Below are 23,335 nucleotides of genomic sequence, written 5' to 3' on the forward strand. Positions count from 1 at the left end.
CGCCCGCTGAGCAGGGTCTTGCTGCTGGGTGCGCGGCGGCGGAGAGCGAGGGCCTGGTGAGCACCGGCGCTGGCCGGCTGTTGGAGCTTGTGCGCGGGAGAGGAACGGCGGGCAGGCAAGCGAGCAAGCGGCTCACCCCAGCATCGGCACCGGGATCGGTTGCCTTGAGTCTGGTGAGTGCGGGGCCCCGCGGCCTCGGCCCCTCCCCCTCCCGCCGGCGGATCCGGTAGTCCTCGGCGGGACCCGGGAGAGGCCCTGGGGCGAGGGCGGGCGCCGGACGGGCTCGAGCTTGGGTTCCTGGGCCCGGGCGCTCGCGGCGCGTCCATGCGTCACGGCCCGGCGGTCCTAACGGCCGCGCGGCCGGCGGAGGGGAGGGTGGGGGTGGGGATCGCTGGTGTGATCGCCATCGGGAACGCCGGTCGAGGCGAGGCAGGGCGGGGCGGCGGCGGGGCTGGAAGCGGCGCCGGGGACTGCGGGGCGCCGAGGCAGCGGGGCTGAGAGGAGGCGAGCGCCGAGCCTGCGCCGCGGCCCCGTGCGAGCGGGGGGCGGGGGTGGGCAGCGCCGGGTGCTGGGATTTGAGGCAGGAGGGAGCAGGGGGCGCGGGTAGAAATCCCGTCTCGGGAATTCACAAGTTACAGCCCGTGCTGGAGCCGGTGGTTGGGGGGGGGGGGGGCGGGGGTGGAGACGGACGACTGCAGTTTACAGATGTCATAACAACATGGGCCTGAAGCGGCTGACCGGGGTGTGGTAATTATAGGAATGACAGAACTTAGTCTGCACACAGCGTGTGTAACTGGTGATGCGAGGGAAACAGCGAAGTATTCGATGAAGCGCAAAATGGGAGGAGAAAAACTGAAGGATGACTGGAGTCAAGGAAGTCTTGAAGGAATGTTTTAGGTTTGAATGAAAGTATTTAATGTTTCACTTTTAAGGGAAAGATTTCAAAATCACTGATTTTTAAGGTTTAAATGCCAAGTAAACAAATTTGAAGTTTTTTTTCTAAAACATGCTAAAATAAATATTACTTTTTCATCCTTTTTTCTTTTAAGAAACAGTTCCTTCAAAACCTCTGTTTCTCAGCAGTAGATGAGTAAGTGATTTTACCCTCTTGTTGCTTCCAGGCTCATTCTCGAGATTAACTTGTTCTTGTATTTGTAATATTTTGGAACGGATCCAGAAGTTATTTCCCCTTAAAGATTGTTAAGATGCAATTTTAACTTTTCGAAGGCAAATGATAGTGAAGTATATTGCATTTTCACTGAAATCATTTATTCTTGGGGGGGCCACTCTGTATACTTGATTATAAGATGGAGGATGTGCGAGAAGGAATGAACATTTGAACTCCTTTCCAGGTATTTTGCCGAGTACTTTAGGTATGGTAAAACATTTAATGCTTACAGTAACTCTGAAGTAGATGTTAATTTTTTCCATTCTACAGATAAAAGCTTTGAAAGTCAGAGAAGTTAAGTAACTTACCTAAGGTCATCTAGCTCTTTTTGGAAACAGCCTGAAAACCCAAGATCACTGCCATTTTAAGAATTATTTCTCCCCTCCTTACATACCTCTTGGTTGTATATGTGTGTGTTTTTTAAAAATTATTACTTAATACATTCATTCAGTATATACTTAATGAGTGATTGTATGCCTTCAGACTAGGGATACAGACACAGCCAAAACGCTGTTACTACCCCCATGGAATTGATAGTGTGGAGGGGAAGACTGACATAGAGTGAATACAGGTATTAACTGCTTGGCATTTTATCAGTCATTATAACTGAGCAGAAATTGTAACGTACTCTAGTAAATAGCAAAAGAAGTTTAAATGGAATTAGACATGAGCCTTGAGTTTACAGTCTAGTAGAGAAACAAAATATACAAAAACCTAAAACCAAATGACAGAAGTAAACACCTCACCTGAAGTCAGTATACTTGCATTTTGTTACTTTAGGCCCTCTTCAGAGAACTATGATTTAATGTTATGGACATTGACTTTTATCTACAATTGGTACATAAGAAAAGACAACATGAAAAAAATCTTCATTGCTAATTTATTTATTGGGCCTTATGAGGTAGATACCTTAGAGACAAATTCTTTATAAGAGCCCAGTGGTAGGCATTTTTTTTTTTTTTTAAACAAATGACTGTTTTTATTAGATCATTTGTCTTTTGTAAGCCATCCTGTTTATCCTGTTGCTCTTCACACTTTGGCTATTGGGAGTGGGGTGGGAGTTCAGAGCTGTGTCCAACTTTTGTAATTTTCCTTAGCCTCAGCCATGTTATAAACTATATCAGATAGTTTGGAATTTCTCTCAGTTGTTTCCTGGACTATTTTCTTTGTTCTTTGTTGCTCTCAATTTAGTTTCTACCTTTTCCCTTTCATTTGAGATTAGGGATTATATCTTACCCTTCTTATCACAAGTGTTTTAACACAATGTTTGCTAAATTAGCGATTGTCTTGATGATTTATGATGTTTATGTTTTGAAGTCTGTCAGATTGTTTTTAGAAATATGTATGAATACTTTGCATAAAATCAATTAAGATTTTGGGCCATGCAAATAAAGGTGACTGACCTAGTGATGAAGGTAATTCCCTATTACTCAAAGTCTTTGTTTTAAGATCGCTGTACTTTGCAGGTACTATGAATTCAGCCATAATAATGGAAGAAAACATTGGAAATGGTAAACAATTCAATTAGCTGATTGGGGCTGATTTCACTCCGTTCTTGCTGCAGTAAGCAGGAGGTGGCCCCAGGCCAACGGGGGGCCAGATAGGGCCTGCATTAGAAAATTTTGAGGCCCTGCAGTGAAAGAGCAGGGATGAAGACTGATGGAACGTGCAGTTCTGGTTTTTTTTTTTTTAAAGATGTTACAACCCAACCAAATACAGATCTAAGTGATAAAATGTTTCTGACCTAGTATAGTAGATTAATTGGGGCAGTTCTTGAAAGCAGGCAATAATCCAGAATGTGGATAATGGGGATAATCTTCTTCACATAACAAGAATAATGCTGCCCTTCATATACAAAGATAAGTCTGCTTACTCATCGTGATTGATTTTCCAGCATGAGGAGGGATATTTGCTGAGTTGTCCATGAGTCTCTGTATTCTGACCAACAAGGCAGCTTGGGGTCAGAATGGGGGCTTGTAGCTAGGAAACAAAGACAAACAGGAGGGACTAACATCTATTGATGGATCAAGTACTACATTAATTGTTTTCACTTAATTATCCTTGCAAAACCACTTTGAAGAGGTGGTAACATGTATAGGGTGGTTAGGTAACTGGTCCTACTTCATGGAGTACATGATGGAGCTGGAATTCAAACAGGGCTATTTGTACTATGTTCACACCAACCATTGAAACTTGGTTTTTTCTTGGTTTGCAGTTCAGTCTTCCAAGCAGAATAAACTAGATTTAGTTGGTTTAGCATCATGAAATGTTACTGTGAAGATCTACTTCACTAAAGGCTGAAGGAAGACTGTTCAAGTTCCTTCCTTTATTGCCATTAAAAATACAATTTTTTAACTAGAATAGTATGTGAAAAACAATTGTCCCCTGTTCTAGCCTCTTACTATTAGAGGCTACCTTTTTTTTTAATCTGTTTACTCTCATTTATTAATAAGTTGTTTCTATTGCTTTTTCATGATATAGCAATTTCAGGCATTATTTATGGACTTTCTTCCACACACACACACACACACACACACACACACACACACACACACACAGCCTCTCCCTCCCAATCTCTCAGTATAATTATCATAGTCCTTTATTAAGTCAATATTCAGAGTGTTTACAATAACTATGTAAATATTCACAACCGAACCATGTACTATTATGATGTCATTTCTTCTGTTAACCTATTTGTGTTTTTCCAGGAGTTAATACTTTTTTTTCTCTATTTCCTGAAATAGTTGTCTTAGAACTCTGTCTCTTTAATGCAATCTGGACTGGTTACTTTCTAGGCCTACTTGCCACCTGTTATCCTGGAACTTATCTTTACATCACTCTTAAAATTCTCTTTGCCTCTCTCCTGTTTTGGGTCTCTTGTTTCTCCTATTTTTTTTAGCCTCCCGAGAAAGAGTACCTGGGAAGTAAAAACTTTCTGAGATTGTGCATAATTGAAATAGATCTCTAGTCTATCTTAACATTTCATCAGTAATTTGGCTGGGTATAAAATTGTAGGCTTAAAAAATTTGAAAGTCATAGCTTGTTGTTTTCTTGTGTTCCATTGCTGCTGTTGAAGTCCAAAACCATTCTGAATCTTCTTTGTTTGTATGTGACCTTCCCATGAACCAACTGAGCCACCCAGGCACCCCAGAATATTATTTTTAACCCCTGAAATTCCATGATAAGATGCCTAAATAAGTTGTTTTGTTTTTTAATTTTTTTTTAACGTTTATTTATTTTTGAGACAGAGAGAGACAGAGCATGAATGGGGGAGGGGCAGAGAGAGAGGGAGACACAGAATCAGAAGCAGGCTCCAGGCTCTGAGCCATCAGCCCAGAGCCCGACTTGGGATGAGATCGTGACCTCAGCCAAAGTCAGATGCTTAACCGGCTGAGCCACCCAGGCGCCCCATTGTTTTTTTAATTTAAGGGCACTTCATGAAAGCTTACAAGCATGAATGCTTCATGTCATTTAGTTCTGGAGAATTTTTAAAAATTATTTTCTGGACTTTAGGTAAAAATAGTTTTCAAGTTAATTATGCTTCCCAGTTCTTGACACACTATCAGCAAACCATACAAGATCCTTTAAGTTTTTCTTTGATTTCTGAGTCCTACTTCCCCATTACCGTTTTCAGTAGGCATTCACTGCATTGTGATTGATATATTCCTTGATTATATATGAATCATTGAATAATTGTGAAATATGTAGTGGTGTGTGTGTGTACGTATTTAGTTTATTGTGTTATAGACCTTGTCCTGTTTCTTACTTTTTTTTATTCAGCATTGTTTCAGAGACTTTTCTGTTTTGTTGTCTGTACATATAATTGTGTGTGATGTAATTCCATAATACACATCTGGCACATTTTATTTTTCTTTCCCACCTGAGTTGCCTTTCTGGCATCACAAATACACCATGGTAAATATACTCTTGTACATTATTGTGGACCTGTGTGAGAAGTTCTCTGGGATATACACACAAGAGTGGGATTCCTGGGTTATAGAATAGGAGAGCTAGTTTATGTGCCTAGTAGAAGTATAGGAGGGTTCTTGTTTGCCCACATCTTTGTCAGTACTTGCTTTTATTCAACTTTGTAATATTTGCCAGCAATGGATATAAAGTGGCATCTCACTATTTCAGTTTACATTCTCTGATTACTAATGAGTTTGAGCATCTTTTGGATCCGTTCAAGTTTTCCCTTTTGAAAATTGTCTATTTTGTCCTTTGTTTCTTTTTCCTTTGGGTTACTGTCTTTTTGGTTTGCAGAGGTTCCTTGTGGAGGTTAGATTTGAATGGTCTGTTCTTTTAGGCTTGGAAAATATCTTCTCTAAGCCTGTCATCTTTCTGTTAATTTTGCCTATAGTGTCTCTCATTGAATGGGTATTCTAAATTTGATGCCTTGTTTCTTTGATAATCCCTTCCTCATCAATTTTTTTTGTTCTCTCTTGGAATTTGTATTTGGGTATTGGAACTCTTAGGCTGTTCTTTTAATTTTCTTTTCCTTCTTATTTTCCATTACTTAGTCTTTTTGTTCTGCTTCCTAAGAAATTTCCTTAGTATTATCTTCCAACCTTTCTATTGAGTTTTAAATTTCTATCCACATTTTAAGTTTCTTAGAGCTCATTCTTCCAGTATCTTAAAATTTTTTTTAATGTTTATTTAATTTTGAGAGTGAGAGCACAAGCAGGGTAGAGACAGAGAAAGAGAGGGACAGAGGACCCAAAGGGTCTCCATACTGACAGCAGAGAGCCTGATGCAGGGCTCAATCTCACAAACTGTGAGATCATGACCTGAGCCGAAGTTGGATGCTTAACCAGTTGAGCCACCCAGGCGCTCCTGCTATAGTATCTTTATATTGATTCACAGACACTATAATCCTTCTGAAGATAATAGTTTTGAAGTTTCCTCCCTCCCACTCCCATTTGCTGTTTCTTTAAGTTCCTTTTTTTGTTTCTATTGTTGTCTTTTCTGTATAGAGGCTTTCCCCAGCCTTCATCTTACAGGGTTTGCCCATTCATATTTAAGAGTGAAGTGCCAAAAATGGAATTGAAAACTCTGTAGGTGTGGCATGTTGAAGGTGGCCACTTATGGGAGGAGGGGACACTTGTAGGTCCTTTCTCGTGGTCTCATCAGTTTCCTGGATCCAGAAAGAGAACTTCCAGCCTCTTGCCTGGAGGATATATATACCTGGCTGCTATGTTTTGAGAATTCATCTTAAAAAGTAGCTGGGGTTCTCACTGTTCATTGTGTTCATGTAATCCTGTTTTCTGTATGGCACCTATACTTAGAGTCTCTTTAGTTTGGTTTCTGCAGAGCAATCCTCTCAAGAACTGTAGGGTTGGGGAAGGGATAGTTGCTGGCTCTAAACAGTGGGGGAGGAAATCTGGCTGTGATGACTGTAGATTTTCAGCTAACCTTCTAGGTTTTAGTCCCATTCCTGTCTACCTTCAAAGATGCCTGTGAAGCCTCCTGCTTGTGGGCAGTGTGAATCAGCTTTTTTGCAGGTGTTTAGGCTTTAGAGTTCTCCACTTTGCTAATAAAATATCATTTGACCATTTGTTTTACAGCTTCTAACAAGGTTTTGACATCTCATCTGTGATTCTGTTTTTTTCTATCCCGTGGTTCATTCCTTTAAAAAAATGTTAATAATTTTAGCATCGATTAATCTACCAGATTTACCATTTTACTTCTTTATATAAACTCTTTTTTTTTTTCTATTTGAGTATAGTTGACACACAATATTATATTATTTCCTAAACTCTTTATTTTCTGATCTGTTCATTCTTTCCACAACATTTGAGGGACTGCTGTATGCTCAGTGCTATGCTTAGTATACATTTAAAATTTTTTTAATTTAAAATTAAATTTTATTTATTTATTTATTTAATGTTTATTTATTTTTGAGACAGAGAGAGAACATTAATGGGGGAGGGGCAGAGAGAGAGGGAGACACAGAATCTGAAGGAGGCTCCGGGCTCTGAGCTATCAGCACAGAGCCCGATGTGGGGCCCTGAACTCACCGACCGTGAGATCATGACCTGAGCTAAAGTCGGACGCTTAACCGACTGAGTCACCCAGGTGCCCCTAAATTTTATTTATTATTATTTTTTTTAATGTTCATTTTTGAGAGAGACAGAGTGTGAGTGGAGGAGGGGCAGAGAGGGAGACACAGAAGCCAAAGCAGGCTCCAGGCTCTGAGCTGTCAGCACAGAGCCTGACACAGGGCTCAGACTTGTGAACTGTGAGATCTTGACCTGAGCCAAAGTTGGATGCTTAACTGACTGAGCCACCTGGCACCTCTAAAATTACATTTTAATTTTTTTTTTTAACATTTATTCATTTTTGAGAGACAAAGTGTGAGTGGGGGAGGGGCAGAGAGTGCCAGTGAGACACAGAATCTGAACGAAGCAGGCTCCAGGCTCTAAGCTGTTAGCACACAGTCTGATGTGGGGCTCGAACTTACAGACTGCGAGATCATGACCTGAGCTGAAGTGGGATGCTTGACTGACTGAGCCACCCAGGGGCCCCAAAAATTGATTTTTAAAAAGAAAATTTCTGAGGGGCGACTGGGTGGCTCGGTTGGTGGTGCCTGCAACCCAATCTTGGGGTTGTGGGATTGAGTCCCATGTTCAGTGTAGAGATTATACTTAAAAATAAAATCTTAAAAAAAATTACAGTTTCTGATCTTTAGTTGTTAATATGTTTTGGGAAGAAAGGTACATCCTATATGTGCTGCTTCTTAATTTGAAATGTGAAAACCCTCATAAGTGCACATGTGATAGATATATTACAGAACAAATAAATTCAATAATGAATATGAATTGGATTAAGGCAAGTTTGTAAAGTTTTTTTTTAACATGAAGGAACTCTACACCAATTTTTGGGAAAGATTTATCTAAAAAAATCCAGCTACAAATAAATAAGGGAATAGGTAGTTTTTCTTAAAGATCTAAAGTATTCAATCAGAACTTTGATGAAATAACAGAACATTGAGATGACAAAATTCTAGCCAAAAGTAAAGAAATTTCAGTGTTTTAGGTAGGCTAGGAAGCTTCACTGTAGTAAATACATGCTTTCAGCTCTAGTTTTTGAAAGTTTTCTTATTGTATAAATAGTACAGTTGCTTACTGTAGAAAATTTGGAAGATATAGAAAAATATTAATTTGCTCTTAAAGTATTTGTATTCCACTTTAAAAATATAGAAAATAAGTTGGGTTTTTGTTTCTCAGCATCCAGATTTTTCATACGTTATTGGCCAGATTTTTCCCATGTTAGTGTTGTTTTTCTCATTTCTCAGAATATTATTATCATTTCCATAACCAAGCCCTCAGTTTGGAAGTTTTAGGTTTACAATTTTTCATTGTAACAATCACAATGCAGTGAACAGTCTTACACATACTGCTAATTTTATTTCATTTGGGTGTATTCCAAAAGTAGAATTACTGAATCCTAGGGTATGGATTTCTAAAAATCCTTAGTAAATATTTTCCTTTAAATGTTTGGATATTGAGAATGTCTTTGGTGAACATTGCAAGTTGGGAATCTGTAGATACTGGAAGGTGAAGTCAGAATTCAGGGTCAAGGGTTATAGTCAACTTCTCAGTGGAAGAAAATTTGAAGCTGGGACATGAGAGAAAATAGAGATTTCTATTTAGATAAATGGGGTTAAAGCTATAAGATGGAACCAGAGATGAGCACCTATGAATTATGTCTACAGCATTGACTTTTCACAGGAGTGGCTTAGGGCTGTGTTTTCCAGGCTTTGCCCCCACTGAACACTAGAATGTTGTCACTAAAATAAAGGAACTCTTTGAATCATTTTACAGGAAAAAAAATGAGTAGAATATTTTCAATTTTATTTTTCTTCTCTAATTTTTATTAAAATATTTTAAAGGGGCCTGCTACCACTTGATTAGAAGTTGGTAAGAAAGGAGTAGTATCTACAAATGAACTGAAAGGTTTTTTATACTTAATTCATTTATGCTTAAATTTATAAATCCATAACCTATTTTGTAATCATATTTTGTGGTTTTGGGTTTTTTTTTTTATATTAAAAGCATGTCATGTTTTCTAATTAAATTATGCTTAGTTTATATGATTAACTGTATTAGTAATTTATGGTGTTTCACAAAGAATATTGTGAATGTTAAATATTTAGAGTTTTTAGTGTGTTGGGATTTACTGACTGGGTGGATTGACTCAGAACAGTAAATATATATCATCTTGAATAAAATAAAATATAAAAAGACATACAGTCAGTATGTTGGGTAAACATTGGTATAGGATGAAAAGAATATTGAGTGAATCAAGGTCAAGGGATCTTGTAGGACAAAGAAGTTCAAATTTGATCTGAGATATGCCAAAGACTCACTCTGGGTCCTTAAGCTTGAGGTAATACAGCGAAAAAGGTGTTGAGATTAATCAGAGAGCTGTATGAAGGATGAATTGAAGAACAGCGGAGTCCCAAGGTTAAGGAAGAGTGGGTTAGAGTTTTTTCAGTTATGTGGATATTAGGATGACAAGGACCTGGACCAGACTGGTGGCAGTTGAGAGTGGACAGGGGTAGATAAAATCAAACACTTGGGATAGAATAATAAGGAAAATTTGATAATTAACTAAATGGACATGAAGGAAAAAGTGGACGATTTCATTTTGGAAGAGTAGAGTGCATTCTGTTTTACCACCAGTTTTGCATCTGGTTTTTAATTTTGTTGCTTTCTTGGCTTTATTTCCTTAGAAACCATGGAAAATTAGGCACGATGGCTTTAATTGTTAAGGCTCCTGGTTCCTGAGAGAGTATTTTGAAAAATTATTGACAGTAACTTAGGTTTTTTAAATTAATTGTGTAGGTGATAATACACTAAAAATAATTGCTTAGGGTTAGCAAAATTGTTCATACTATTACTTTGTTATTCATTTTATAATCCTGTATAGATTTTGTTTCATTTCTTTGTTATCAAAGTTCCTTTCAATCCAATGTAAGCTTAAGTTTCAACTGTATTTTGCATTGTTTTCCAGTAAAGCTTTTGCTTCACTATAATGTTTTTCAGTTGCAGAGGCGTATCAGAATTTACTTGGAAATCTTTAAAGGAAAAAACTAAACACCAGAGACCTAGTATGTGCTTCAGACTTATTAATCAAATTCTTTGGAAGTACAGCTGAGGTGCCTGTTTTTCAAAAAGCTCTCCCACATGGCAGATATAATTCCCTCTTTTCTCCATAAAGAGGGCGAACCAACCAATCTCAGTTATCAGTAGGGATGTAGAAATATTTAAGATTTTTTAATTTTAATATAGACTTTTTTTTTTAGAGTAGTTTTAGGTTCATAACAAAATTGAATGGAAAGTAGAGTTCCCATGTACCCCACTACCTTCCCCACCATTAACATTCGCATTAGAGTGGTACATTTGTTGTAATGAAACTAACACTGATACATCATTATCCAAAGTCCATAGTTTACATTAAGTTTGCATTCATTCTTTGTGTTGTACATTCTTTGGAGTTTTGACAAATATATCGTTGCTGGTATCCACATAATCCAGTAAAGTATCATACATAATAGTTTCACTGCCCTAAAAATCCTTTCTGCTCTGCTGTTCATTCCTTCCCCCGTGCAAACCTTTGGCAACCACTTATCTTTTAACTGTTTACATAGTTTTGTCTGTTGTAGAATGTCATTTAATTGGAATCATACCCATGTGTTTTTTCAAAATTCTCAATGTGGCAGATATATCTCTGTACCCCACAAAAAGGAGGAGAGGAAGATATTATATTAAATAATCTCATTTATGTATGTATAGTGGCATACAAATTTTTCTTTTATGTTTTTTTTAATGTTTATTTTTGAGAGAGGGAGGGAGGGACAGAGCGGGGGAGGGGCAGAGGAAGAGGGAGACACAAAATCTGAAGCAGACTTCAGACTCTGAGCTGTTGGCAGAGTCCGACCTAGTGCTCTAACCCACGAACTGCAAGATCCTGACCTGAGCTGAAGTCTGATGCTTAACCAACTGAGCCACCCAGGCGCCCCATATGAGTTTTTTTTTGTTTGTTTCTTTAATTGAAGTTGTAGTTAATACAATGTTACATTACATTCAAAAATACAACATAGTCATTCCACAACTCTATACCTATGCAATACTCACCACAAGTGTAGCTACTATATGTCACCATACGACAATGTTACAGTACCGTTAACTATATTCCCTAGTGACTTCTTCCCCTTCCTTCCATCCCTGTGACTTATTCCATAACTGGAATTCTGTATCTTGCACTCCCCTTCATCTCTTTTACCCATCCTCTCACTCCTCCATCCCCTATGGGAAACCACCAGTTTGTATTTATGGGTTGGTTTTGCTTTTTGTTTTGTTTTTTAGTTTCTACATATAAGTGAAATCATAGGGTATTTGTCTTTGAGTTATTTCACTTAGCATAATCTCTAGGTCTATCCATCTTGTTGCAAGTGGCAAGATCTCTCTCTTTTTTTTTTTTTTGGTTGGCTGAGTAACATTCCACTGTGTATATATACACCACGTCTTTATCCATTGGTTTATTGTCTATCAGTGGACACTTAGCTTCCTTTCATACCTTGGCTGTTGTAAACAATGTTGCAGTGAACGTAGGGTTGCACATATCTTTTGGAATGAGTGTTTTTGTTTTCTTTGGGTAAATTCCCAGTTGTGGAATTACTGGATCATTTGGTGATTCTGTTTTTGATATTTTGAGGAACCTCCATACTCTTTTCTACAGTGGTTACACCAGTCTGCATTTTCACCTTTTTCTCCACATTCTCTCCAACACTTGTTATTTCTTGTCTATTTCTGACAGATGTTGGATAATAACTCACTGTGGTTTTGATCTGTGGTGTAGAAATGTTTTTGAAGTTTTTTTTAAATGTTTGTTATTTTTGAGAGAGAGAGAGAGAGAGAGAGAGAGAGAGAGAGAGACAGAGACAATACAAGCAGGGGAGGGGCAGAGAGAGAGGGAGACATAGAATCCAAAGCAGGCTCCAGGCTCTGAACTGTTAGCACAGAGCCTGATGTGAGACTCGAATCCACAGACCACAAGATCATGACCTGAGCCAAAGTCAGATGCTCAACTGACTGAGCCACCCAGGCACCCCAAAAGGGTGTGAAAATTTTAAAGAAAATATTAACATAGAGTTTAAAAGGGTGATACACCATGACCAAATGTGTGTATTCCAAGAAGCAATCATTCACTATTAAGAAATCTATTAATATCTCACCATACTTAATAGGTCGAGATAGATAAACTTGACCATTTTAATAACTGCCAAAAAAAGTCATAAAAATTCAACACACATTTCAAGTTTTAGAAACAAGTAAAATAGATATGAATGGGTGGTAGGTACTTAGATGTCATTTTTTAAGATATCTCAAAACCATACTGCAACACAGCTGGAGCTAATAGATTGCTGGTAGGAATGCATGATGGTATAGCCACTTTGGAAAACAGTTTGACAATCTTCTGAAGTTAAACATACTCTTATCATATGACCCAGCAGTGTCATTCCTAGCTTTTTACCCAAGAAAAATGACAATATTTGTTCACACAAAAACTATATGTGAATATTTATAGTAGCTTATTCATAATTACCCAAAACTGAGAACAACCCACATGTCTATCAGTTGGCAAATAGATCAAATGTGGAATACAGTAGAATACAATTCAGCAATAAAAGGAATGAATTATTGATAGATGCAACAAAATTGATGAATCTCAAATTAGTTAATACTGACTGAAAGAAGCCACATTCAAAAGGCTACATACTGGGTGGTTCCAATCATTTTACATTCTGGAAAATGCAAAACTATAAGGATAGAAAATAAATCATTGAGTGCCTTGGGTTGAGAGGGAGTGGATTTACTAGAAAGAGACCTGACAGAACTTCTTGTAGTAAAGGAAATGTTCTCTCTTTGTGTTTACTTAAATGTTAAGTTTTACTGAATGTAAATTATAAATTATACCTCAATAAACCTGGCTTTTTAAAAAATGTTTATTTTGAGAGGGATAGAGGGGTAGAGAGCATGCATGCATGTGTGAGAGCCATCCAGGAGCAGAGAGGGAGGGAGGGAGAGAATCCCAAACAGGCTCTGTGCTCTTAGTGCAGATCCAATGCAGGGCTAGATCCCATGAACCGTGAGATCATGACCTGAGCTGAAACCAGGAATCAGATGCTTAACCAGCTGAGCCATCCTGGTATCTTGAAAATACATATTTAATTCTTCACCAAGAAGACAGTATTGTAAAGATGTTGAGTTTCTTTAACTTACAGTTAGAATGTTATCTAAATAGCCAATGACTTTTTTTAAATTTTTTTTTTTCAACGTTTATTTTATTTTTGGGACAGAGAGAGACAGAGCATGAACGGGGGAGGGGCAGAGAGAGAGGGAGACACAGAATCGGAAACAGGCTCCAGGCTCTGAGCCATCAGCCCAGAGCCCGACACGGGGCTCGAACTCACATACCGCGAGATCGTGACCTGGCTGAAGTCGGACGCTTAACCGACTGCGCCACCCAGGCGCCCCGCCAATGACTTTTTTTAAAGAAAGAAAAGATTGGACTAAGAGTTATTACTTTTTTGGCCTGGGAACTTCTTTACGTTCTTATTGAGGACTCCAAAGAACTTTTGTTGATGTTATTGTTTTATATCTGTTAATATTTATTATATTAGAAATCAAAACAAATTTTATGTAAAGTGTTTTTTAATGTTTACTTATTTTGAGAGAGAGAGAGAGAGAGAGAGAGAGGAAGGGGCAGAGAGAGAGAAGAAGAGAATCCCAAGCAGGCTCTGCGCCATCAGCTCATAGCTCCATATGGGGCCTGACCTCATGAACCGTGAGATCATGACCCGAGTTGAAACCAAGAGTTGGATGCTTAACTGACTAAGCCAATCAGGTGTCCTGAATGAAATATTTGGAACACAGAAATACACAGTACACATTCTATTAAGCGTCAGAGTAATGATGTCATCACGTCATAAAGCTTCTGAAAAACTTATGAGTGAAAGTGAAAAATAGCATAGATAGTATCTTAGTAATATTATGAAAATAGTTCTCATGAAAAGCATTTTTTCACATATGATATTGTCAAATACGGAAAAGTTTGAACCAGTTTTGAGTTTAATGATGGTGGTGGGCAACTTCCTCATACATGCTGGTGTACATTTGGTTCAGCATTTTAGAGAGTACTTTGTCAGAATTTTAAATGCACGTGCTTTAGGCCTTTAGGTTACACTGTTTAGAATTCATTAATGGATATAACTGAATGTGTGCAAATACATGAAGGAGAATATTGGTTAAAGCATTATTTGGGATAAGAAATTGGAGATAAACCTAACTGTCATTAATGTTTAGTGTCTAGTTATTGTATAAAAATTACTTTATTAAAAATAATTTATAGGCATTGAAATGGAAAGTTGTCCAGAGTTGAAGCAGAAGTGCAGAACTGAGTGTATAATTTCCCCATCCATGTACAATAAAAACCAGAAGGATATGTGTATAACCAGTTTTTGAAAGGATATGCAGAGAACCTGATGGTGGTTACCTTTAAGAGGAAGTACATTTCCATTTTTCTGTTTATGCCCTTTCGTAGTGTTCATTTTTTTAAAAATGTGAGCTATTTATTTAAAATTTATTTATTTTGAGAGAGAGCGAGAGAGCACGTCTGCGTGCACAAGTTGGGGAGGGGCAGAGAGAGAGAGAATCCCAAGCAGGCTCTGTGCTGGCATTGCAGGCGCCTGCTTGTGCACTGCCAGCACATAGCCTGAAGCGAGGCTTAAACTTACAAACTGTGAGATCATGACCTGAGCTGAAATCAAGAGTCGGACACCCAACCAATTGAGCTGCCCCAAGCCTTTTTATAATTTGAAAGGCACAAGTGCGCTGTAAGGATGATAGAAATTATTAGTTTGAGTGTTGAAATCATTTGTGAGTTCTCAGATGCCACCATTTAACAGAAAAAAGAAAGAAAAAACAGAGAGGTGCTGGCATTTCTCATGTCTGTTTACTTTTGCAGAGCAGTTGCTCTAATCAAATAGGACTTCTTGATATTCTTCATCAGTTGTGCTTTCTAAGATCTGTGCCTTTTTCTTTGTACTCTTCTGTTTTGTGCGTCTTTCTCTTTTAACTTCAACTGCTGAAATCCTATCTATCCTTTACAGCCTAACTGAAACACCATCTTCTCTATGAAGCTATCCCTCATCACTTTAGTCAGAAGAGATCTTTTTTTGAACCTTTGGAACTATTTATAGCCATTTCTTCATTACACAAATATCAGGTGTGAGCTATATATGGGCCAGACAGCGGGAGTATGCTTTCATCTTTTTTCTCTTCACCTTATAAGGTAATATCCCCATAGTGCACCTAAGGAAACCGAGGCTCACAGAAGTTTAGTATTTTTTCTACGTCGCCATACTAAGAAGTAAATTTGAAAAGAGAGCTTCAAGGCCAGCCCTCTTCTCTGGACTTGCTTCTTAAGTCACTTTAATAACAGAAGTAAGTGAATAGTAGTTTTGTATGAATATTCCTTCCCTGTTAGATTTTTTTATATTAAAAAAATGTTTGCAATAATTTGAAAATTTCAAGAAGTGTATAAAAATCTCCTTTTTACCCTTCATCCACATTCCACATTTTATCTTTTACTCCATTTGTTTTATCATTTATTCTTTCTTTCTGTATATGTGCATGTGTGTGTATTCCTGACATTGCTTTTCCTAAATTATGTGCCCTTCCAGCTCCATGTTGAGTGTAGGCTTCCAGTTATTGAAGTCTAATTGGCTTTTGGTATTGTTAAACTTTATCCAGGTCTTGCCCTGTTACTATAGACTTTCTCCTTTCTCTGACCTAAAACTTCTGATTCTTACAATGCTATATTGTGATATTTCAGAGCCAAAATGCTGTTTGCTTCAGGAATCCAGCTTTTTTCTCTAGATCATTTGTCAGCACCATTAAATGATTCCTTCAGGATTATTTGCAATTCTCATCTGCATTGCCCCCTGCCTTTCAGTCTAGTAAAACTCAATCTGACAAAATGCCACTGGGTATATGTATCAGTCTGCTTAGACTGCCGTAAAAAATACCACAGATTGGGTAGCTTAAACAACAGAAATTCATTTTATCCCAGTTCTGGAGGCCAGAAGTCCAAGATCAAGGTGCCAACAGGGTTGGTTTCTGGTGGAACTTCTCTTCCTGACTTGCAAATGACCACCTTCTTGCTGTGTCCTCACGTGGCCTTATTTGTGGGCACATAGGGGGTTAGAATGGGGGAAGAGATTTCTGGTGTGTTTCTTGCTCTTTTTTTTTTTTTAAGTTTATTTATTTTGAGAGAGAGTGTGAGCAGGGAAGGGGCAGAGAGCGAGGGAGAGAGAGAGAGAATCCCAAGCAGGCACTGCACTAGGGCCTAAGTCAGCACAGGGAACCCAGTGTGGGACTCAAACCCACGAACCGTGAGATAATGACCTGACCTGAAATGACCTGAAATCAAGAGTTGGATGCGTAACCCACTGAGGCACCCAGTGCCTCTTTTCCTCTTCTTATAAGGACACTTCTCACCCTCTCTTCCTCTTTTTATAAGGACACTAGTCCTACTGGATTAGGGTTCCACACTTATGACATCTTAATTAACCTTAATTATCTTCTTAAAGGTCCTATTTCCAAATATAGTCATATCGGAAGTTAGGGCTTCAATATATATAGTTGGTGAGGGTGGAGGAGTACAGTTCAGTCCATAACAGTAGAGCATCAGGTTTATAATCGGGAACGTAGGTTCATATCCTTGCTGTATCTTATATTATGTAACCCTGGCCAAGTCACCTCTTTTAGCCTCCTGAGTCCTTAACTGTAAAGGATGAGAATAATAATTTCTTGCCTCGTGTGTTTGTTAAGAGATTCAGGTAAAATAGATGATGCAACACAGCACATTATAAATCAAATGATTCTGAATTCAGGTGTGCAATAAGATCATCTTAAAAGGAACTCTTCTGTGAATTCCAGTCTGACTGCACAAGGAGCTCTACAGACCCACTCCCTAGTAAAAGTGGGAAAAACTTTAAAAACAGCTGTTTAAAGCTTCTGGAAATGGCCCTAGGCTTCCATTTGGAGGGAAGGTTTTCTTCTTGGGAGGAGCAGGACATCAGGATTTCTCTTCCCACCCCCAGGTGCCTGATGCTGATGCTAAGTTTTGGTATATGTGGTGGAGAGGTAGTTCTGGTGCCACCCACCCTCCTACCTACCTGGACAAAATACTCAGTGCCTGTAGGGGTTATCACTCAGAGAAGCGTGCTATTGTCTGTACTCCCAACTTGAGAGCCCTAGTTCAGAGATTTGGTTGGGTGGTTAGGGAGAAAAGCGGGTCATAAAAGAGCTCCTCATCTCTTCTTCAAGGAATTAATTTACAAGGGAGCACTGATAAGAAGAATAGCTGACTTCTCAGAAGAAACAATGGAGGAGAGAGGCAGTGTAATAATACATTTTAAGTACTCAAAGACAAATACAGTCAACCAAAAATCCTATATATCCAGCAAAGCTCTTTTTAAAATGAAAGCGAAATGAAGATTTTCCCCGATAAACAGGAACTGAGAGAGCTTATTACTTACAGACCACCTTGCAAGAATGCTAAAGGAAGCTTTTTATCCTGAAAGCAAGTAATCTCAAGAGAGTAATTTGAATCCATATGAAGAGTACCAGTAAAGGTAATTATGTAGTTTTAAAAGAGAATATAAGGACATATTTTTTCTCCTTTTTTCTTAAAACTGATTCTTGGGCTTATAAGGTGTGGAAATGTAGTATATTTGTAGCATATCTGTCAATAGCACAGAGGAAGTGAGTGGAGGCAAAGCTATGTCAAGCTAAGGAAATGAATATAGGTGATTAATTATTACAGTGCATTATTAGGTTTGTAACATTAAATATATCTATAACAATAATACCATCAAATGGAGGAAAAGGCAGTAGAACTATATAGCATAGCATTTCTATATCTTACTGGAATTAAGCGAGTAATAAATCTGAAGCTAGTATAAGTCTGAAGTTAAAATGTTATATGGTAAGCCCTTGAGCAGCCACTAGGGGGAAAAACTAAAAATACAGTGAAAAAGTCATTAAAGAAATTTTAGTGCTTCATTAGAAAATTTTCACCTAATGCAAAAGAAAGCAGTCAAAGTAATAAAGGAACAAAAAAGACATGAGACACATAGAAAATGAAAAAGCAGTTGTAAATAAACTGTAAGTAATAACATTAAACATGAATTGATTAAATTGTGTAATAAAAAAGGCAGAGATTTTCAGAGTATCCCAACTGTATGTTCTCTACAACAGATGTACTTTAAGTTTAAAGATACAAATACATTTAAAGTATAAGGATGGAAAAGATCTATTATGCAAACAGCAATAACAAGAACACTGGAGTGGCTATTATAATATCTGAAAAAATAGACTAAAGCAAAACATGTTACCAGAGGTAACTAGTAACTAGGTTACTAGAGGTAACTAGGCATCTGAAGTGAACGTGGGACATTTTCAAGGAAAGATCATATACTAGGCCACAAAACAAATCTTAATACATTTAAAAGGATTGAAATAAAAAAGGTGGTCCTCTGACCACAGTGGAAAGAAATTAGAAATCACTAACAGAAATTTGGGGAACTCACAAATATGTGGAAATTAACACTCATAAATAACCAGTAGGTCAAAGTAGAAATGAAAAGAAATCAGAAAATACTTTGAGAAAAATGAAAATGAAGTTACTACCTAAGAAAACAGTGCTTACAGGGAAACTTCTAGTGATAAATGCTTATATTAAGAAAGAAGAAAGATCTCAAATCAGTAACCTTCCATCTTCAGTCACTGGAAAAAAGAGCAGCCCAAAACAAGCAGAAGGAGAGAAATAATAAAGATGAGAGTAGAAATTAATGAACTAGAAAATAGAAAAACGGTAGAGAAGATTAAGGTAACCAAAAACTGGTTTCTTGAAAAGATTGACAAAATTGGCACACCTTTAGCCAGACTGACCTAGAGAAAAAGGACTTAAATTAGTAGAATCAGAAATTACTGGGATTGCAAAAATGGAAAGGATTATAAAGGAATACTATGGACAACTGTATACCAATAAATTACATAGCTTAGATAAAATGGACAAATTTTTAGAAAGACAATTGCTGAAACATTTATATGGACACACTGAATAGTAGACCTATAGCAAGCGATCAGATTGAATTAATCATAAAGGTACCCACAAAGAAAAGCCCAGGCCCAAATGGTTTTACTACTGGATTCTACCAAACATTTAAAGAACAATTCTAACTCTTCCTAAAAATTGAGAGGGGTAATACTTCCCAACTTGTTTTATGAAGCTGGTATTACCCTGATACCATAGACATTACGAGATAACTATAGACCACTATCTCTTATGAAGATAAACACAAAAATCCTCCAAATACTACCAAACCTAATTCACCAACATATAAAAAGAGTTTTATGCCACAACCAAGTGGCATTTATCCCAGAAATGCAAGGTTGGTGTAAAGTTCACAAACCAATTAATGTAATGTATCAGTAAACAAAACAAAAAACAAAAGTCACATTGTCATCACCAAAGACATAGAGTTTTTGACAAAATCAACACTCTTTAATTGATAAAAACATTAAAAAAAAAACGAATAGAAGGGAACTTTCTCAACATGAATAAAGACACCTATGAAAAATTCAAAGATAATGTCATACTTAATGTTGAAAAACTGAATGCTTTTCCCCTAAGATCAGGAATAAGACAAGAGTGTCTGCTTTCTCCATTTATATTTAACATTGTGTTAGAGTATCTAACTATGGTACTTATGAAAAAAAAATACACAAAGTCATCAAGATTGGAAAGAAAGAAAGAAAACTGTCCCTGGCGGGTGACATGCTCTGGTATGTAAAAAATCTTAAGGAATCCACTAAAAAAATATTAGCGCTGATGCACAAGTTCAGCAAAGTTGCAGAATACAAAGTCAGTATACAAAAAAATCAATTGTATTTCTATAGACTTATCATGAACAATCTAAAAGTGAAATTAAGAAAAAAATTCATTTGTAATAGCATCAAAAAAATTAAAACAGGAATAAATTTAACAAAAGAAGTGTAGAACACTGAAAACTACAAAATATTGTTGAAAGATTCTAAAGAAGCTCTAAGTAAATAGAAAAACATCCTGTCTGTGGTTTGGAAGATTTAACATCAAGATGGCAATACTCCCCACATTGACCTGCAGATTCAGTGTAGTCCATATCAAAATCCCAGCTCAGTTCTTTGTAGAAATTGACAAATTGCTCACTCCTAAAATTCACAAGGAATTGCAAGGTGTCTAGAAGAGCCAAAACAATCTTGAAAAAGAATAAAATAGGAGGACTTATACTTCCTGATTTCAAAACTTAACAAAAATGGTACTCAAGATTATGTGGAATCAGCATAAGGGTATACATACAGATCAATGGAATAGAGTTGAATAAAACCATATAGATATGGTCAATTTGATTTTCAGCAAGGGTGTCAAGACAATTCAATGGAGGAAGAAAAATCTTTTCAACAAATGGTGCCTGCCTGGAACAAATGGGTAGCCAGTTATGAAAGAACGCATTTGGACCCTTACCTCATACCATATATAATAAATCACTCAAAATGAATGACCGACCTAAATGTAAAAGCTAAAATTTAAAACTCCTAATAGGAAATTTAGGATTTATAATCCCTAAGTATGACACTAAAAGCATAAGCAACAACAACAAAAAAATAGATTGATTTGGACTTCATCAAAATTAAAAACTTTTGTGTTTCAAAGGACACCATTAAGAAAGTGAAAGGACAACCTATAGAATTAAAGAAAATATTTAAAAAATATAAATCTCATAAGGATTTCTATCTAGAATATGTAAAAAATTCTTACAACTCAGTGATGAAAAGACGACTTAACAATGGGTGAAGAATCTGAATAGACTTTTTTTTTTTTTTTATGGAGGATATACAGTTGGGAAATAAATTTATGTGAAATGACAGCAGATACCAAAAATTGTAATAGTAATTGTCGGCGAGGATGTGGAGAAATTGTCAACCCTTATGCCCTGCTGGTGGAAATGTAAAATAGCACAGCACTTTGGAAAAATATTTTGGCAGTTCCTGAAACGATTAAACAGAGTTACTGTGTGACCCAGTAGTTCCATTCCTAGGTATATACCCAAGAAAAAACATATGTCTACATAAAAACTTGTCCACAAATGTTTGTGGAAGCATTATTCCTAATAGCCAAAAAGTGGAAAGAAAGAACCCAAATGTGTATCAGCTGATGAGTAGATACAAAATATAATGGGGTATATCCATATAATGGGATATTATTCAGCCATAAAAAGCAATAAAGTACTGCTATATGTTGCAACATAGATAAACTTTAAAAATATGCTAAATGAAAGAAGCCAGGCACAAAAGATCACACATGTGATTCTGTTCATATGAAATGTCCTGAATAGGAGTGATAGGCAGATGGTATGCAGTTTCTTTTTGAGGTGATAAAAATGTAAAAAAAAAAACAAAAAAAAAAACGTGTGGTGATGGTTTCACATGGCTGTGGAAATACCAAAAGCTATTGACTTGTACACTTTAATAAAGCTGTTAAAAAAAGTAACCCATTTCTGGTGTCCCTACAGAGTGAGGGTGGGCATGTATATATTTAAAAGGCTGAGCTATTAGAATAACAGCTCCTTACCATAAGCTAAGCTCATTTGTTCCCTTCCTCTCTCATTTTTGTAGAAATCATGACCACCCCAGGAAAAGAGAACTTTCGCCTGAAAAGTTACAAAAATAAGTCCCTGAATCCTGATGAGATGCGCAGGAGGAGAGAGGAAGAGGGACTGCAGTTACGCAAGCAGAAAAGAGAAGAGCAGGTAAATCCTTTTACCCTTTCAAATTTATTTTAAAGAACTTAATGTTAACATATTAAGCCTGAAACCACTTCTATTTTAGTTTTGACGGTGTTGGATGTGTGAGTGTGTGTGTCTGTGTGTGTGTGTGTGTGTGTATCCCCTGTATCATAAAATCAACATGTTTTGGGAGTCCGGGAGAGGAGGTGATGAAAAGTAGAATACAAGAATAAAGAAATCTCTCAGGTTCTCATATTCCCAATACAACCACTGTTTAATATTTTGGCCTATTTGTTTCTAGTGTGTTTTATTTTTCTAAAGTTGGAGCTTCCTTAAGATTTTATGTGCATATTAATGAATTCTCAAGTGACCAATAAAACACTGCTTTTCATTACAATCTTTGATTTGAAAAGTTGTAAACATAGAAGATTAAAGAAGAGATAGTGAACCTTATAAAATCATCCTATGGATTCAGTAATTGTCAGTAGCAGGCCATACTTGGTTCATGTCTGTCTATCTTTATGTTTCTTTATTATGTAGTATTTTAGAGTGAAATCTCAAGGAATATGTCTTTTTACCCCTAAATTCTGCAGGCTTCATTAGGACATTGATTTTTTATCTTCTTTTTTTTTTTTAATTTTGGTCATTTTTAACTTGAGAACATCTGAACATCTACAGGAGAATTTGGGACTCTCTCTCATTTTACCTTCCTCTAAAAATGCTTAGAATGAACAGTCCATCCCCATCCCTTTTGGCAAAGAGATTTAAAGACATTTAGGTGACTTTTTTTTTTTTAAGTTTATTTATTTTGAGAGAGACCAAAACAGCATGAGTGGGGAAGGGGCAGAGAGAGGGAGACAGAGAATCCTAAGCAGGCTCTGCACTGTCAGTGGAGCCTGATGTGGGGCTTGAACTCATGAAACCATGAGATCATGACCTGAGGTGAAACCAAGAGTCAGAAGCTTAATTGACTGAGCCACCCAGGCGCCCCTAGGTTACTTTTTTTTTTTTTTTTTTTGCTAAGGAGAGATTTTTGAGCTTAGAAGGACCATTTGACCTCCACACTACAAAAGCTCCATAAAAGGCGAATAAATGACTCAGTCCTTTCATACCTGAGAAATACGGTAATCTGTCATAAATATTTTGCAGTTAACAGTGAGCTGTTTTCAACATACACTGTTTTTTTGAGTAACGCTGCATGGAAAATCCAAGTAGTTAAAGTCTAAGAGTACATTACAACTTCAGTGTTGTTGTTTTTTTTTGTTAGG

At 37.2% G+C, this 23,335-nt stretch overlaps 1 protein-coding gene across 3 annotated transcripts in view; it reads left to right on the forward strand.

Moving 5' to 3' along the window:
* The window catches only part of KPNA1 (karyopherin subunit alpha 1), a 71,110-nt gene continuing 47,775 nt past the window's right edge, over nt 1-23,335 (forward strand). Inside the window, exons 1-2 of one of the 3 annotated variants that reach the window (XM_047098512.1) lie at nt 1-173; nt 21,958-22,091. In XM_047098512.1, coding sequence (XP_046954468.1) covers nt 21,963-22,091 — 129 coding nt within the window. In that variant the 5' untranslated portion in view covers nt 1-173; nt 21,958-21,962. Of the gene's footprint in view, nt 174-17,627; nt 17,874-21,957; nt 22,092-23,335 lie in introns of those variants that run through there. The other 2 variants (XM_047098511.1, XM_047098513.1) reach the window with 2 other exon arrangements.

Source organism: Lynx rufus, unplaced genomic scaffold (assembly GCF_022079265.1).
Source record: "Lynx rufus isolate CCGP_SWC_20201006 ecotype Redwood Valley unplaced genomic scaffold, mLynRuf1.p SCAF_5, whole genome shotgun sequence".
Lineage (NCBI taxonomy): Eukaryota > Metazoa > Chordata > Mammalia > Carnivora > Felidae > Lynx > Lynx rufus.